Source organism: Mustelus asterias, chromosome 5, assembly GCF_964213995.1.
Source record: "Mustelus asterias chromosome 5, sMusAst1.hap1.1, whole genome shotgun sequence".
NCBI lineage: Eukaryota > Metazoa > Chordata > Chondrichthyes > Carcharhiniformes > Triakidae > Mustelus > Mustelus asterias.
The window spans coordinates 31,695,077-31,713,404 of record NC_135805.1 but is presented as its reverse complement, the minus strand read 5'-3'; the positions used below and the strand labels follow the sequence as shown (position 1 = coordinate 31,713,404).

The following is an 18,328-nucleotide window of genomic DNA, read 5'->3' as shown; positions in this document are numbered from 1 at the left end:
AATTACTTTGCAAGTAAAGGTAAAGGTGCCACAGTCCCAGATTACCATAAACTGACGGGTGGTGATTTAACTTGAGGATCACCGCATCTCAGGTAAGGGACAAGGTTGAGAAGGCGGGCCTTTATGAGTAACCTCAGCCAGAGGTTACCAGTGCTGGTAAGAGATTAATTGGATTAATTGAATTGTTTATTTATTTAATTAGTCAGCTAGTGTGTGTATTTTTTTGGCCTTTACTTTAACAGCAGTTTTTCAAGTTTAAAGTGAAAACTAGAAGTGGGCAGCAAAGGAGTCTGGGAAGGGTTTTTATTTTAACTTTAAAAGTCAGTTACCTGGGTGGTTCCCCCTCAGTAGTAGTTTTTTTTTCTCTCGGGCCCCTAGCCCTATAAATTGGTGCAGAGGAGATACCCGATCCTCTACACTGGTAGAGGATCCCACCCTTCCATCCTCCTCTAACCTAATTATAAGTGTGGGGAAGTTTTTTGTTTTCTCTTTTTCTTGCTGGTAATGGCTTCAGGGATGGCAGTTCAGGCAGTATGCTGCATCTCCTGTGGGATGTATGTGGTGAGGAAATCCAGTAGTGTTTCAGGAGATTTTAGTTGTAAGAAGTGCATTAGATTGCAGCTTCTGGAGGAGCGTGTAAAGGAGCTGGAGGGGGAGGTAGAGGAACTCCGCATAATTCGGGAGGCGGAGGTGGAAGTTGATAGGAGTTATAGAGAAATAGTAACTCCTAGAAATGAGGCTTGGGTCAATGCCAGGAGGAGGGGTAAGAAGCAATCGGGAAGACAATCCCCTGGGGCGGTTCCCCTCCATAATAGGTTTTCGGTGCTGGAGGCTACAGTTGAGGAGGAATCAACTGAGCATAGAGAGCAGATCTCTGGGGGTGAGCCGAGTGAGAAAGCTCAGGTGGTTAGGGGCTGTAAAAGACTGGGCCTTGTGATTGGGGACTCCACAATTAAGGGGACAGATAGGAGGGTCGGAACTAAAGGTAGGGACTCAGGGTTGGTGTGTTGCCTACCAGGGGCTGGGGTCCGGGATGTGTCTGACAGGGTATTCAGGACTCTTAGGGGGGAGGGAGATAAACCACAAGTTATTGTACATGTGGGGACACACGACATAGGGAGGATAGGGGAAGGGGATATTAGGCAGGGATTTATGGAGTTGGGGTGGAAACTAAAGGCCAAGACTGACAGAGTGGTTATCTCTGGACTCTTGCCTGTACCACGGGATAGTTTAGAGAGGAATAGGGAGAGGGAAGGTTTGAATTCATGGCTGAGGGGATGGTGCAGGAGGGAGGGGTTCAGGTACTTAAGCAATTGGGGCTCGTACTGGGGAAGGTGTGACCTCTATGAGAAGGATGGTCTACACCTTAATCAGAAGGGGACCAATATCCTGGGGGGTAAATTTGCTAAGGCCATGCAGGGAGGTTTAAACTGATTCGGGGGGGGGGGAGGGATCCTGAGTAGTGGGGCTGAAAGTGAGGGATGCATGGATGGGGACTGCAATGCACGGCATTGCAGAGGTGGGGTGGAGCAGGGTTTGAAATGTGTATACTTCAATGCCAGGAGTATTCGCAATAAAGTGGGTGAACTTGCAGCGTGGATCAGTACCTGGGACTTCGATGTTGTGGCTATTTCAGAGACATGGATAGAGCAGGGGCAGGAATGGATGCTGCAGGTCCCGGGGTTCAAATGTTTTAGTCGAAGTAGGGAAGGAGGTAGAAGAGGGGGAGGGGTAGCATTATTGGTCAGAGATTGTATCACAGTGTCAGAGAGGAGGTTTGATGAGGACTTATCTGTTGAGGTAGTATGGGCGGAGATTAGAAATAGGAGAGGAGAGGTCACCCTGTTGGGAGTCTTTTATAGACCTCCTAAAAGTTCTAGAGAGGTTGAGGAAAGGATTGCGGAGTCAATCCTGCTTAGGAGTGAAAGTAATAGGGCAATTGTTATGGGGGATTTTAACTTGACTAATATTGACTGGAATTGTTATAGCTCTAGCTCGTTAGAGGGGTCAGTTTTTGTTCAAAGCGTGCAGGAAGGTTTTTTGACTCAGTATGTAGACAGGCCAACTAGAGGTGAGGCTATATTGGATCTGGTGCTGGGAAATGAGCCAGACCAGGTGCTAGACTTGGAAGTTGGTGTGCATTTTGGTGATAGTGACCACAATTCGGTTACGTTCACCTTAGTGATGGAAAGGGATAGGCATGAACCTCGGGCCAGTGGTTTTAGCTGGGGGAAGGGTAATTATGAGGCTATTAGGAGAGAATTAGGAAACATAGGTTGGACTAGGAGATTACAGGGACTGGGAACGTCCGACATGTGGAGTTTTTTCAAGGAGCAGCTACTGCGAGTCTGTGATAGGTATGTCCCTGTCAGGCAAGGAGGAATTGGTAGGGCTAGGGAACCGTGGTGCACCAAAAAAGTTTCTTTGTTGGTTAAAAAGAAAAAGGAGGCTTATGTTCGGATGAGACGTGAGCACTCGGGTAGTGCACTAGAAAGCTTTAGATTGGCTAAGAGGGAGTTGAAGAGCGAGCTTAGAAGGGCTAAAAGGGGACATGAGAAGACTTTGGCGGATAGGGTTAAAGAGAATCCTAAGGCGTTCTATAGGTATGTCAAGAACAGAAGGTTGGTTAGGGCAAGTTTAGGGCCAGTTATAGATGGCAGAGGGAAGTTATGTGTGGAACCGGAGGAGATTGGTGAAGCATTGAACCAATATTTCTCTTCGGTGTTCACGCAAGGGGACATGAATATAGCTGAGGAGGACACTGGGTTGCAAGGGAGTAGAATAGACAGTATTACAGTTGATAAGGAGGATGTGCAGGATATTCTGGAGGGTCTGAAAATAGATAAATCCCCTGGTCCGGATGGGATTTATCCAAGGATTCTCTGGGAGGCAAGAGAAGTGATTGCAGAGCCTCTGGCTCTGATCTTCAGGTCGTCGTTGGCCTCTGGTATAGTACCAGAAGATTGGAGGTTAGCGAATGTTGTCCCATTGTTTAAGAAGGGGAACAGAGACTTCCCCGGGAATTATAGACCGGTGAGTCTCACTTCTGTTGTCGGCAAGATGTTGGAAAAAATTATAAGGGATAGGATTTATAGTTATTTGGAGAGTAATGAATTGATAGGTGATAGTCAGCATGGTTTTGTGGCAGGTAGGTCGTGCCTTACTAACCTTATTGAGTTTTTTGAGAAAGTGACCAAGGAGGTGGATGGGGGCAAGGCAGTGGACGTGGTATATATGGATTTTAGTAAGGCGTTTGATAAGGTTCACCATGGTAGGCTTCTGCAGAAAATGCAGATGTATGGGATTGGGGGTGATCTAGGAAATTGGATCAGGAATTGGCTAGCGGATAGGAAACAGAGGGTGGTGGTTGATAGTAAATATTCATCATGGAGTGCGGTTACAAGTGGTGTACCTCAGGGATCTGTTTTGGGGCCACTGCTGTTTGTAATATTTATTAATGATCTGGATGAGGGTATAGTTGGGTGGATTAGCAAATTTGCTGATGACACCAAAGTCGGTGGTGTGGTAGACAGTGAGGAAGGGTGTCGTAGTTTGCAGGAAGACTTAGACAGGTTGCAAAGTTGGGCCGAGAGGTGGCGGATGGAGTTTAATGCGGAGAAGTGTGAGGTAATTCACTTTGGTAGGAATAACAGATGTGTTGAGTATAGGGCTAACGGGAGGACTTTGAATAGTGTGGAGGAGCAGAGGGATCTAGGTGTATGTGTGCATAGATCCCTGAAAGTTGGGAATCAAGTAGATAAGGTTGTTAAGAAGGCATATGGTGTCTTGGCGTTTATTGGTAGGGGGATTGAATTTAGGAGTCGTAGCGTTATGTTGCAACTGTACACAACTCTGGTGCGGCCGCACTTGGAGTACTGTGTGCAGTTCTGGTCCCCACATTACAGGAAGGATGTGGAGGCTTTGGAGAGGGTGCAGAGGAGGTTTACCAGGATGTTGCCTGGTATGGAGGGGAGATCCTATGAGGAGAGGCTGAGGGATTTGGGATTGTTTTCGCTGGAAAGGCGGCGGCTAAGAGGGGATCTTATTGAAACATATAAGATGATTAGAGGTTTAGATAGGGTGGATAGTGATAGCCTTTTTCCTCTGATGGAGAAATCCAGCACGAGGGGGCATGGCTTTAAATTGAGGGGGGGTAGTTATAGAACCGATGTCAGGGGTAGGTTCTTTACCCAGAGGGTGGTGAGGGATTGGAATGCCCTGCCAGCATCAGTTGTAAATGCGCCTAGTTTGGGGGCGTTTAAGAGATCCGTAGATAGGTTCATGGACGAAAAGAAATTGGTTTAGGTTGGAGGGTCACAGTTTTTTTTTAACTGGTCGGTGCAACATCGTGGGCCGAAGGGCCTGTTCTGCGCTGTAATGTTCTATGTTCTATGTTCTAGAACAGGAATTGAACCCACGTGTTGGTGTTACTCTGCATCATGAACCAGCTGTCCAGCCAACTTAGCTAAACCGACTTTGCAATTATCACCTCATGTTTAGCCCAAGGCTGCTGACAACATTCAGTATTTACCATTTTGAAAACTATTATAATTTAGGTTCCACGTGCTGCTTTTTTTTGTGAATCAATTTGTTGGAGCCAGTCTAAATTTATGAAAATGCCTTAAAAATTTCTGTGTATGATGGAAGTTTAATAACAACAACATGCATTTATATAGCACCTTTAATGCAGTAAAATTTCTCAAAGAACTTTTGCTTTCAAAAAAAAGTGAAACCTGCTTTGGTAGAAGTAGTGTTGAGTAATCCGTTGTAAGCACGATGATAGTGTGACACCTAGAGGGCAAATGATTCATTCAAAACTTCAAAAACAAACTGTTATTGTGATTTAGTCTCCACACTTCTCCTGTGTTAAGGGGAGGGAAATGTTAAAAATCTTTCCATCAAATTTGTTGCAGGGTAAAGAGGTGGTCAGCTATTTGGAAACCTGTAGAGTAGGGGGACACTGTAATCTCCAGCAGATTTGTTCTTGCTTCTGGAAAAGAGGTTAGAGAAAAATCCCAAATAAATAGTGTAAGAAAATAAAGAGAGATTGCGTTTATGTTACACTTCCAGACTTAATATTCCAAAGGGCTTCACTGAAGACAAACTCTGCAGCCTATTTGTATACGGCAAGGTCCCAGAAGCTACAATGAGACAAATTAATAGATAATCTTTGTTTGTGTCATTGGTTAAGAAATAAATGTTGACCAAGACTAAATTCAAATCGTACCTTATGGAAAGAATAGAATGTAAAAGTGGTGAAGTGTAGCTACTACTATACAAAGCATTAGTAAGATCGCACTTAGAATATTGTGTACAGTTTTGGTCCTCTTGAGGGGGGATATAGTAGCACTGGAGGTGGTTCAGAGGAGGTTCACTAGATTGATTCCAGAGATGAGGAGTTTGACTTATGAAGAGAGATTGGGCAGTTTAGGCCTATACTCCCTGGAGTTTAAAAGAATGAGAGGAGATCTAATTGAAGTGTACACGATGATAAGGGGGTTTGACAAAGGGATCTTATGCTCATCTCTGCAGGCAGTTGGAGCCTCGGCGTAAGACCTCAGTTGAAAGACAGTACAGCTCACTGTACAACACTCCCTCTGTTCTGCATGAAATGTCAGTTACTTTATGTGCTCAAGGCCTTGCAATGGGACTTGAACCCGCAACCTTCTGGTTTAGGCCAGTATTCAAAAATTATTACAGGAGTAGAAAATAGTTGAGACTTGCTTTATTTTCTACTCATAATGTGAAAAACATAATGAAATCACCCATATGATCTACTTGGATCCATTGGAAATGCCTTGACTATTTTGTTTCCCAACCTATCAAAATACAAATGGGGGAGAAATAATGACAGATGCTGAGATGGAGAGAAATCATAGAATCCTACAGTGCAGAAGGAGGCCATTCGGCCCATTGAGTCTGCATCGACCACAATCCCACCCAGGCCATAACCCCATGCATTTACCCTAGCTAGTCCCCCTGTCACTCAGGAGCAATTTAGCCAATCCACCTAACCCGCACATTTTTGGACTGTGGGAGGAAATTGGAGCACCCGGAGGAAACCCACGGGGAGAATGTGCAAACTCCACACAGACAGTGACTTAAGCTGGGAATTGAGCCCGGGTCCCTGGTTAGGCAGCAGTGCAAACCACTGTGCCACCGTGCCACACCTCCCCCCACCCCCCCCCCCATCAAAAGCCTACTGCACCTGGTATTCCCAGGCAGTTTCCCATCCAAGTACTAACCAGGTCTGAGTCTGCTTAGCTTCCGAGGTCAGATGAGATCGGGCATTTTCAGATTAGTATGGCCGTAGGCGTTGGGACTTGAACCCGCAGCCCCAACAATTTTCTACTCCTGTAATAATTTTTGCTCAGTGGCCTAAGTCAGAAGGTTGCGGGTTCAAGTCACAAATGGATTGACTGATTTGGCAGCTGGAAACCCACTGGAAAAAGTAAAAATTATTTTACCTGAGAAATGATTCGGTCTTATGATATATGAGTGGTAAATCTTGCTCAATGCTTGCTAGTTGAAATATAGGTATTAGAACGAGTTATATTTTTATAATCCAGAGAACTGCCCAAAGGAGGCAGAGAGTGTGTATAGATGGGTCTTTTTCTAAATGGAGGTCAGTCACCAGTGGTGTGCACCAGGGATCTGTTCTGGGACCCTTGCTGTTTGTCGCCAGGGATCTGTTCTGGGACCCTTGCTGTTTGTCGCCAGGGATCTGTTCTGGGACCCTTGCTGTTTGTCATTTTCATAAATGACCTGGATGAGGAAATGGAGGGATGGGTTGGTAAGTTTGCTGACGACACGAAGGTTGGTGGGGTTGTGGATAGTCTGGAGGGATGTCAGAAGTTACAGAGGGACATAGATAGGATGCAAGACTGGGCGGAGAAGTGGCAGATGGACTTCAACCCAGAGAAACGCGTAGTGGTCCATTTTGGCAGGTCAAATGGGATGAAGGAGTACAATATAAAGGGAAAGACTCTTAGTACTGTAGAGGATCAGAAGGACCTTGGGGTCCGGGTCCATAGGACTCTGAAATCGGCCCCGCAGGTGGAGGAGGTGGTTAAGAAGGCGTATGGTGTGCTGGCCTTTATTAATCGAGGGATTGAGTTTAGGAGTCCGGGGATAATGATGCAGCTATATAAGACCCTCGTCAGACCCCACTTGGAGTACTGTGCTCAGTTCTGGTCGCCTCATTACAGGAAGGATGCGGAAAAGATTGAAAGGGTGCAGAGGCGATTTACAAGGATGTTGCCTGGATTGCGTAGCATGCCTTATGAGGATAGGCTGAGGGAGCTCGGTCTTTTCTCCTTGCAGAGACGTAGGATGAGAGGAGACCTAATAGAGGTATATAAGATGTTGAGAGGCATAGATCGGGTGGACTCTCAGAGGCTTTTTCCCAGGGTGGAAATGTCTGCTACGAGAGGACACAGGTTTAGGGTGCTGGGGGGTAGGTACAGGGGAAATTTTAGGGGTAAGTTTTTCACACAGAGGGTGGTGGGCGAGTGGAATCGGCTGCCGTCAGTGGTGGTGGAGGCGAACTCAATAGGGTCTTTTAAGAGACTCCTGGATGAGTACATGGGACTTAATAGGATGGAGGGTTATAGGTAGGCCTAAAAGGTAGGGATATGTTCGGCACAACTTGTGGGGGTGAAGGGCCTGTTTTGTGCTGTAGTTTTCTATGTTTCTATGTTTCTAACTGGTTTTCAGATCATAACATAAGAACGAGGAACATGAGTGGACAATTCAGCCCCTCGAGCCTGCTCCGCCATTTAATACAGTCATGGCTGATCTCATCTCTGCCTCAGCTCTACCTCCATTCACCATAGCCCTTCAAACTCTTACTAATTAAAGATCTGTCCACCTCTTCCTTAAATTTACTCAAAGTCCTGGTATCCACTACACTCTGGGGTAGTGAATTCCACAGACTCAGGACCCTTTGAGAGAAGTAATTTCTACTAATCTCTGTTTTAAATCTGCCACCCCTTATCCTAAAACAATAACTTCTTATTCTAGATTGCCCTATAAAGCAAACATCCTCTCCACATCTGCTTTGTGAGAGGTAAGATTGAATTAGCTAGGGTTGTTCTCCCTGGAAAGACAGAGGTTGAGGGGCGACCTAATAGAAGTTTATAAAATTATGAAGGGCATTGATAGGGAGAACAGTCGGAAGCTTTTTCCCAGGTCAGAAATGACAAACACAAGGGGTCACAAGTTCAAGGTAAGGGGGGCAAGGTTCAATACAGATATGCGGGGGACGTATTTTATACAGAGGGTGGTGGGGGCCTGGAATGCACTACCAAGCAAGGTGGTTGAGGCAGACACGCTGGGATCATTTAAGACTTATCTAGATAGCCATATGAACAGACTGGGAATAGAGGGATACAAATGGATGGTCTAGTTAGGAACACATGATCGGTGCAGGCTTGGAGGGCTGAAGGGCCTGTTCCTGTGCTGTATTGTTCTTTGTTCTTTGTCAAACCCCCTTATCATTGTGTACACTTCAATTAGATCTTCTCTCATTCATCTAAACTCCAGGGAGTATAGGTTTAAACTGCCCAATCTCTCTTCATAAGTCAAACCTCTTATCTCTGGAATCCATCTAATGAACCTCCTCTGAACCGCCTCTAATGCTACGATATCCCCCCTCAAAAGGACCAAAACTGTACACCATATTCTAAGTGCGGTCTCACTAATGCTTTGTACAGGAGCAGCAACACTTCACCACTTTTATATTTTATTCCTTTAGCAATAAATACCGAGATTCCATTTGCTTTCCTTATTACCTGCTGTACCTGCATACAGGTTTTCTGAGATTCATGCACGAAGACACCCAGATCCCTCTGCACTGAAGCACTCCGAAGCTTCTTTACATTTAGATAATTTGTAATATTTATTAATGATCTGGATGAGGGTATAGTTGGGTGGATTAGCAAATTTGCTGATGACACCAAAGTCGGTGGTGTGGTAGACAGTGAGGAAGGGTGTCGTAGTTTGCAGGAAGACTTAGACAGGTTGCAAAGTTGGGCCGAGAGGTGGCGGATGGAGTTTAATGCGGAGAAGTGTGAGGTAATTCACTTTGGTAGGAATAACAGATGTGTTGAGTATAGGGCTAACGGGAGGACTTTGAATAGTGTGGAGGAGCAGAGGGATCTAGGTGTATGTGTGCATAGATCCCTGAAAGTTGGGAATCAAGTAGATAAGGTTGTTAAGAAGGCATATGGTGTCTTGGCGTTTATTGGTAGGGGGATTGAATTTAGGAGTCGTAGCGTTATGTTGCAACTGTACACAACTCTGGTGCGGCCGCACTTGGAGTACTGTGTGCAGTTCTGGTCCCCACATTACAGGAAGGATGTGGAGGCTTTGGAGAGGGTGCAGAGGAGGTTTACCAGGATGTTGCCTGGTATGGAGGGGAGATCCTATGAGGAGAGGCTGAGGGATTTGGGATTGTTTTCGCTGGAAAGGCGGCGGCTAAGAGGGGATCTTATTGAAACATATAAGATGATTAGAGGTTTAGATAGGGTGGATAGTGATAGCCTTTTTCCTCTGATGGAGAAATCCAGCACGAGGGGGCATGGCTTTAAATTGAGGGGGGGTAGTTATAGAACCGATGTCAGGGGTAGGTTCTTTACCCAGAGGGTGGTGAGGGATTGGAATGCCCTGCCAGCATCAGTTGTAAATGCGCCTAGTTTGGGGGCGTTTAAGAGATCCGTAGATAGGTTCATGGACGAAAAGAAATTGGTTTAGGTTGGAGGGTCACAGTTTTTTTTTAACTGGTCGGTGCAACATCGTGGGCCGAAGGGCCTGTTCTGCGCTGTAATGTTCTATGTTCTATGTTCTATAATAATTTGCCTTTGTATTTTTCCTACCAAAATGGATAACCTCACACTTATCCACATTAAACACTGCCACATTTGCCCTATTGCCCTTCACTTATCCTTGTCCATTTGTTAATTCATTTTAGCAACTTATTATCCTACCTATTTTAGTGTCATTTGCAAATTTGGCTAAGGTACCTACTATCTCTGCACCCAAGTCATTAATATAGATTGTAAATAGTTGGGGCCCAAGGACCGAACCCTGTGGCACCCCACAAGTTACATCTTGCCAACTAGAAAAAGACCCATTTATCCTGACTCTCTGCTTTCTGTTGGTTAGCCAATCCTCTATCCAAGCTAATATATTACCCCTAATCCCATGTGAACAAAACTTGTGTATTAACGTTTTTGTGGCACCTTATCAAATGCCTTCTGGAAGTCCAGATATACCACATCTACAGGACCCCCATTATCCACCTTGCTTGTTACATATTCCAAGAATTCAAGCAAATTAGTCAAACATCCTTCAGAAAACCGTGCTGACTCTGATGGATTACATTTTAACTTTCTAAATGTCCTGTTATTATTTCTTTTGTAATGGATTCTAACAATTTCCCAATGACAGATGTTAAACTAATTGGCCTATAGTTTCCTACATTTTGCTTCCCTCCATGTTTGAATAAGGGCATTAACTAGCATTTTTCCAATCCACTGGAACCATTCCCGTATCCAGGCAATTTTGGAATATTTAACATTTAACATTTAAGTATATTTATTAGTGTCATAAGTTAGCTTACATTAACACTGCAATGAAGTTACTATGAAAATCCCCTAGTCGCCACACTCCGGCGCCTGTTTGGTACACAGAGAGAATTTAGCATGACCAATGCACCTAACCAGCACATCCTTCGGATTGTGGGAGGAAACCGGAGCACCCGGAGACACAGAGAGAACGTGCAAACTCCGCACAGACAGTGACCCAAATCGGGATTCGAACCTGGGTCCTTGACGCTGTGAGGGAGCAGTACGAACCACTGTGCCACCGTGCTGCCAAGATCCCACCATGGTGGTCTGAGAATTTGATTTCAGTTTTTAAAAATCTGGAAATAAAAAGCTGGAATCAAAACGACCTTAAATTGGTTCACTGATGATTTTTTTTATGGGAGGAAACTTATCCACCTTCTCCTGTTTATCTGTGTGACTCCAGTCCACACCCAATTGCCCTGTGAAGTGGCGGAGCCAGTCACTCCACTCTATCACAATTGCAGTGGTTCCAGAGGTTGGGTAGCCATCAACCTCAGTGACCAGGGATAGGCAATGATTGTCAGCCTTGCCAGCGATGCCCACATCCCGAAAAAGAGAGTTACGTTGGTTGCAACAGATGTGAAGCCAGTTATGAGGCTATTCAACATGGAAACCAGAACCGGACCTAATTTGACTTCAGTTTCATTGTAAATTTTAAATCACGACAAAGCCAAAATCACTCTGCAGCAACAACAATGTGCAGCTTTCCTTTGTATTTAAACTCGGTGAAATGCAATCTTCAAAATGTTTGTTACTAATCTCCTGTCAATATTTAAATTAACATTAACTCAGACTTCCACACCAATAAAATGTCTCTGCACTTACAAAAATTAAAGCGAGATTACTCTGGCGATGATTTTTATCTCTTTAGGTTGAGAAATTGAAGGTGAAAGCGAAAAAAATGACAAGGGAGATGGCTGACGCTAAGAAGCGAGCGAAAGCTTTAGATGAAATGAAGGAAGTGCCAGCTAACCCCAGGGGAGCAGAGTTTTCAGTCAAAACAACTTCTGCTCCTGGCCAGAAAGGGAAAGAAAGCCTTCAGCTGCTTAGGAATGCACAGAAACTGCAGCTGACCCTCCGGCAGAACGATATCTCATGGGAGCAGTGAGCACTGTGGTTCAGAAGGCAATGTCTGTAAATTCGGTTGTGACAACTCTAATCAATAGATTACTACTGAGTAGCTTTATGAATCTGTACACTTCTCGTTGTGTTTTTTTTGGGGCTGATCCTTATTGCTTTGGAGCTGACTTGAAATGCTGCAGATATCATATGGGACCAGTGCACTTGAAACTTGTGTTTTTTACATAAATTTTTAATCTATTAAAATAATTTACAATATGCATTTGGCACAACCTATCTGTAGCAATGTTCTTGTTGGAGATAGGTTGCTGACCATTTTCAATGATTTGTACATGTATCACTTGTGTATACAGATTAATAAAAACACTTTAAGGATCTGCTGTGTACCTATTTTTCATATTCTCCTTCATTTTGTTACCATGCACTACTGCAAAGTATTTTTTTTAGGTAGCCCACAGACCTGAAGAAAAAGTGTTTCGCCTATGATGCTGTTAAATGTGCAACTAATTGAAGACTGAACTCAAAGAATGCTGCTTATCACCAACTATCTAAATCTTCAGGCCATATTTACTGATATATTTACAGAGGGAGGTTAATTTAAACAGCACTGATTTCTTCTCTCACCACCCAGCCAGGGACCCAGGTTTGATTCTGGCCTTGGATGACTCTGTATGTGGAGTTTGCACATTCTCCCGTATTGTCATGGTTTCCTCCAGGTGCTCCGGTTTCTTCCCACTGTCCAAAGATGCGTAGGTTAGGTGGATTCACCATGGTAAATGTGCGGAGTTATGAAAGTAGGATTGGGGGGGGTGGGGGTGGGTTTTGGAGAGTGGGTGCAGACTTGATAGGCCAAATGGCCTCTTTCTGCACTGTAGAGATTCTATTCATAAACAGAAAGGTATGTCACAGAATCATAGAATCCTTACAGTGTAGAAGGAGGCCTTTCGGCCCATTGAGTCTGCACCGACAACAATCCAGGCCCTATCTCTTTAACCCCACACATTTATCCTAGTCCCCCTGATACTAAGGGGCAATTTACCATAGCCAATCAATCTAACCCGCACATCTTTGGACTGTGGGAGGAAACCGGAGCACCCGGAGGAAACCCACGCAGACACGGGGAGAAAGTGCAAATTCCACACAGACAGTGACCCAAGGCCAGAATTGAACCCAGGTCCCTAGTGTTGTGAGGCAGCCGTGCTAACCACTGTGCCATCATGTCGTCTTTTACAATGCCCAGATCTTCAAGGCGTTTAAGTTTTGCTTCCATCTTTTCCAACATGGAATAAGGGACTGGCCTCGCTTGGTCATATTTTGTTGAGGCTTTGGGTCTGTGTATACCTCAGCCTGGAGCCCCTTTATTTTTCCTGGTTCTTCGGCATATCTTCGGATGACTTTGTATAATCCCCCCTCACTTAGTTTGAATATTTCTATCCAGTTTCACTTAATGTGTTGGAACCAATCCCTCCCCATCAGGTTTGGTCCTTGTCTGAGTATGACAATAAGCGGGAGCTGGGCAGACTGCCCTCACTTATTGTTATTATTTTCAAACTGCTTCTCTCCTTCCTACCAAACTCTCCACGTTTATACCGGGTGAATTCGTACTTTAGTTCGTTTGTCATTCACTAGCTCCCATCTACTAAATTTCACATATCCTTACTGCTTAAAATGGTGTTGACGCCAACCTGTGGCAAGAAGAATCTCAGTTGAAGTACTGGAATCCGGGTTCAATTCTCTCCCTTGACCTTGCCCTGCTCCAACTGTAAGAAGTTTAACAACACCAGGTTAAAGTCCAACAGGTTTATTTGGTAGCAAAAGTGTGGCTTTTGCTACCAAATAAACCTGTTGGACTTTAACCTGGTGTTGTTAAACTTCTTACTGTGTTTACCCCAGTCCAACGCCGGCATCTCCACATCACTGCTCCAACTGTCCAGTAGGGGAGAGAGAAGATAGTTTGCTGCAAAACTTAGACTGCCTGAGGAGCAACATTACTGTGGGTATATTTACCTCTCTCACCTAACCTCACCGAGAGCTGAGGGGAAGATAGATTTCCTGCTCTGTTCGGTAATTTAAAGCGCTGCAGGTTATGGTAATACTTTGATGAAAATGTGTTGATATTTAAAGAACCAGGCACACAAAAATGTTAAAACCCTGAATGAATCATCGCTTTTAATGCATGAGAATGAACAGATCTGACTGAGACCGCATCCTCTCCAATGCACCATGTCAGACATTTCTGTTAATGGAAATATGCCACAACATTTAAATTGGAGATCAAAAGTAAATATTTCTGAAGCGAGTTGAGCAGTTATGTAAATGCAAGGTTTCCCTGTGTTCTATTACTTTGCATAAACTTTGATGCAAGGCCATTATTTGCATGCAACCTGTAGGTAGAACATAGAACAGTACAGCGTAGAACATAGAACAGTACAGCGTAGAACATAGAACAGTACAGCGTAGAACATAGAACAGTACAGCGTAGAACATAGAACAGTACAGCGTAGAACATAGAACAGTACAGCGTAGAACATAGAACAGTACAGCGTAGAACATAGAACAGTACAGCGTAGAACATAGAACAGTACAGCGTAGAACATAGAACAGTACAGCACAGAACATAGAACAGTACAGCACAGAACATAGAACAGTACAGCGTAGAACATAGAACAGTACAGCGTAGAACATAGAACAGTACAGCGTAGAACATAGAACAGTACAGCGTAGAACATAGAACAGTACAGCGTAGAACATAGAACAGTACAGCACAGAACATAGAACAGTACAGCACAACATAGAACAGTACAGCACAGAACATAGAACAGTACAGCACAGAACATAGAACAGTACAGCACAGAACACAGAACAGTACAGCACAGAACATAGAACAGTACAGCGCAGAACATAGAACAGTACAGCGTAGAACATAGAACAGTACAGCGCAGAACATAGAACAGTACAGCGCAGAACATAGAACAGTACAGCGCAGAACATAGAACAGTACAGCGCAGAACATAGAACAGTACAGCGTAGAACATAGAACAGTACAGCGTAGAACATAGAACAGTACAGCGTAGAACATAGAACAGTACAGCACAGAACATAGAACAGTACAGCGTAGAACATAGAACAGTACAGCGTAGAACATAGAACAGTACAGCACAGAACAGGCCCTTCGGCCCACGATGTTGTGCCGAGCTTTATCTGAAACCAAGATCAAGCTATCCCACTCCCTATCATCCTGGTGTGCTCCATGTGCCTATCCAATAACCGCTTAAATGTTCCTAAAGTGTCTGACTCCACTATCACTGCAGGCAGTCCATTCCACACACCAACCACTCTCTGCGTAAAGACCTACCTCTGATAGGTGTGTAAATCTCAGCCGTGAGATTTGTTCCTTAACTTGCATAAGAATGAAATTCTTTGAGAACTATCCTTATTGCAAAGCAAAATTCAACATTATACTATGGCCACACAAACTTCATGAAGGGCAACAGAAGGTACACTGCTGCAAGTGTTCAGGTCTGGCCTCCACATTCTAGCATTGTGGATACCGTGTTGAGTGACTGTAAAGACAGTGGTTACCATAGAAGGTCCTGTGGATCCTGCTGTGCATACCTATCAAACAGAGAGGTCTTCCCCTGTGGACTGCCACACACAAGCCAGCTCAGCTCTCACTCAAAAAGTCACACTGTTGACTACAAGGAGTCATCTCCCATTTACATAATAAACAAGCAGGTAAAACATCTACAAGATGTAGATATTTACTAGTCCATAAGACCATAAGACATAGGAGCGGAAGTAAGGCCATTCGGCCCATCGAGTCCACTCCACCATTCAATCATGGTTGATTTCAACTCCATTTACCCGCTCTCTCCCCATAGCCCTTAATTCCTCGAGAAATCAAGAATTTATCAATTTCTGTCTTGAAGACGCTCAACGTCTCGGCCTCCACAGCCCTCTGTGGCAATGAATTCCACAGACCCACCACTCTCTGGCTGAAGAAATTTCTCCTCATCTCTGTTCTAAAGTGACTCCCTTTTATTCTAAGGCTGTGCCCCCGCGTCCTAGTCTCCCCTGTTAATGGAAACAACTTCCCTACGTCCATCCTATCTAAGCCGTTCATTATCTTGTAAGTTTCTATCAGATCTCCCCTCAACCTCCTAAACTCCAATGAATATAATCCCACGATCCTCAGACGTTCATCGTATGTCAGGCCTACCATTCCTGGGATCATCCGTGTGAATCTCCGCTGGACCCGCTCCAGTGCCAGTATGTCCTTCCTGAGGTGTGGGGCCCAAAATTGCTCACAGTACTCCAAATGGGGCCTAACCAGTGCTTTATAAAGCCTCAGAAGTACATCCCTGCTTTTGTATTCCAAGCCTCTTGAGATAAATGACAACATTACATTTGCTTTCTTAATTACGGACTCAACCTGCAAGTTTACCTTTAGAGAATCCTGGACTAGGACTCCCAAGTCCCTTTGCACTTTAGCATTATGAATTTTGTCACCGTTTAGAAAATAGTCCATGCCTCTATTCTTTTTTCCAAAGTGTACGACCTCGCACTTGCCCACGTTGAATTTCATCAGCCACTTCTTGGACCACTCTCCTAAACTGTCTAAATCTTTCTGCAGCCTCCCCACCTCCTCAATACTACCTGCCCCTCCACCTATCTTTGTATCATCGGCAAACTTGGCCAGAATGCTCCCAGTCCCGTCATCTAGATCGTTAATATATAAAGAGAACAGCTGTGGCCCCAACACTGAACCCTGCGGGACACCACTTGTCACCGGTTGCCATTCTGAGAAAGAACCTTTTATCCCAACTCTCTGCCTTCTGTCTGACAGCCAATCGTCAATCCATGTTAGTACCTTGCCTCGAATACCATGGGCCCTTATTTTACTCAGCAGTCTCCCGTGAGGCACCTTGTCAAAGGCCTTTTGGAAGTCAAGATAGATAACATCCATTGGCTCTCCTTGGTCTAACCTATTTGTTATCTCTTCAAAGAACTCTAACAGGTTTGTCAGGCACGACCTCCCCTTACTAAATCCCCTTACTAAATCCATGCTGACTTGTCTTAATCCGACAAGTAGGCTTGCATTAACACTGCAATGAAGTTACTGTGATAATCCCCGAGTTGCCACACTCTGGCGCCTGGTTGGGTACATTGAGGAAGAATTTAGCATAGCCAAAGCACCTAACCAGCACGTCTTTCGGTTAGTGGAAGGAAACCAGAACACCCGGAGGAAACCCACGCAGACATGCGGAGAACATGCAGACTCCACACAGTCAGTGACACAAGCCGGGAATTGAACCCGGGTCCCTGGAGCTGTGAGGCAGCAGTGCTAACCACTGTATCTCCGTGCCACCCAATATTCAGAAGGTGTTCATCCTCGAGATCTCAGATTATATTATAGAGTCTCGGGGCCCTTACCGGTGGGCCTCTATGATCCAACCATAAACATCCATACCATTCCATGACTGTCCAAACCTTTGAAAAGGAGGATGACCTCGACGAGCCTTATAATTAGATTTTTAAAATTTGTTTGGAGGATGTGGGGATTGCTGGTTGGGCCAGCATTTATTGTCCATCCCTAATTGCCGTTGCACTGACGGGCTTGCTAGGCCATTTCAGAGGGCATTTAAGAGTCAACCACATTGCTGTGGCTCTGGAGGCACATGTAGGCCAGACCAGGTAAGGACAGCAGATTTCCTTCCCTGAAGGGCATTAGTGAGTCAGATGGGTTTTCACAACAATTGGCAATGGTTTCATGGTCATCATTAGACTTTTAATTTCAGAGTTTTACTGAATTCCAATTTCACCATCTGCTGTGGTGGGATTCGAACCCAGTTCCCGGGAGCATTAATCTGGGTCTCTGGATTACTGTAAGCAGTCTCACAACACCAAGTTCAAGTCCAACAGGTTTATTTGGTAGCACAAGCCACAAGCTTTCGGAGCACTGCCGCTTCCTCAGGTGAGTGGGAGCTGTGTTCACAAACAGGGCATTTATAGACACAAGCTCAATTTCCAAGATAATGGTTGGAATGCGAGTCTTTACAGGTAATCAAGTCTTAAAGGTACAGAAAATGTGAGTGGAGAGAGGGTAAGGAAAGGTTACAGAGATGTGTATTGTCTCCAGCCAGGACAGTTAGTGAGATTTTGCAAGCCCCGGCAAGTTGTGGGCGTTACAGATAGTGTGACATGAACCCAAGATCCCGGTAACTTGGTGTTGTGAGACTTCTTACTGTGCTTACCCCAGTCCAACGCTGGCATCTCCACATCTCTGGATTACTACCAGTGACAATACCACTGCGTCCCCAGAATGCCATTTTGGACTTTTGCCCTCTTGAAATCCAGGAACCAATTCCGGGGTGGGCGTGCTGGTAAAATTCCTGCTTTTCTTTCAACAAACTGACAGTGAAATATCTGTCATCGTGGTGGTAGGACGGCAGATTTCCTTCCCTAAAGGACATTAGATGGGTTTTTACAACAATCAACAATGGGTTCATGGTCATCAGTAGAATCTTAATTCCAGATTTTTTTTTATTGAACTCAAATTCCACCATCTACCATGGGGGGATTCGAACCCTGGTCCCCAGAACATTAGCTGAGTTTCGTGG

The 18,328-nt window shown here is 44.7% G+C and overlaps 1 protein-coding gene and 1 non-coding gene across 2 annotated transcripts in view; one reads left to right on the top strand and one right to left on the bottom strand.

Moving 5' to 3' along the window:
• The window catches only part of cep57l1 (centrosomal protein 57, like 1), a 57,620-nt gene extending 45,527 nt beyond the window's left edge, over positions 1-12,093 (top strand). The window contains exon 11 of the mRNA XM_078212383.1: positions 11,500-12,093. Within this exon, the coding sequence (XP_078068509.1) occupies positions 11,500-11,736 (237 nt within the window). The 3' untranslated portion in view covers positions 11,737-12,093. The remainder of the gene's footprint in view (positions 1-11,499) is intronic.
• LOC144494438 (5S ribosomal RNA) lies at positions 6,197-6,315 on the bottom strand. Its single transcript, XR_013498052.1, has one exon. It is a non-coding gene; the product is annotated as a 5S ribosomal RNA (ribosomal RNA).
• Positions 12,094-18,328: the final 6,235 nt, after the last annotated feature.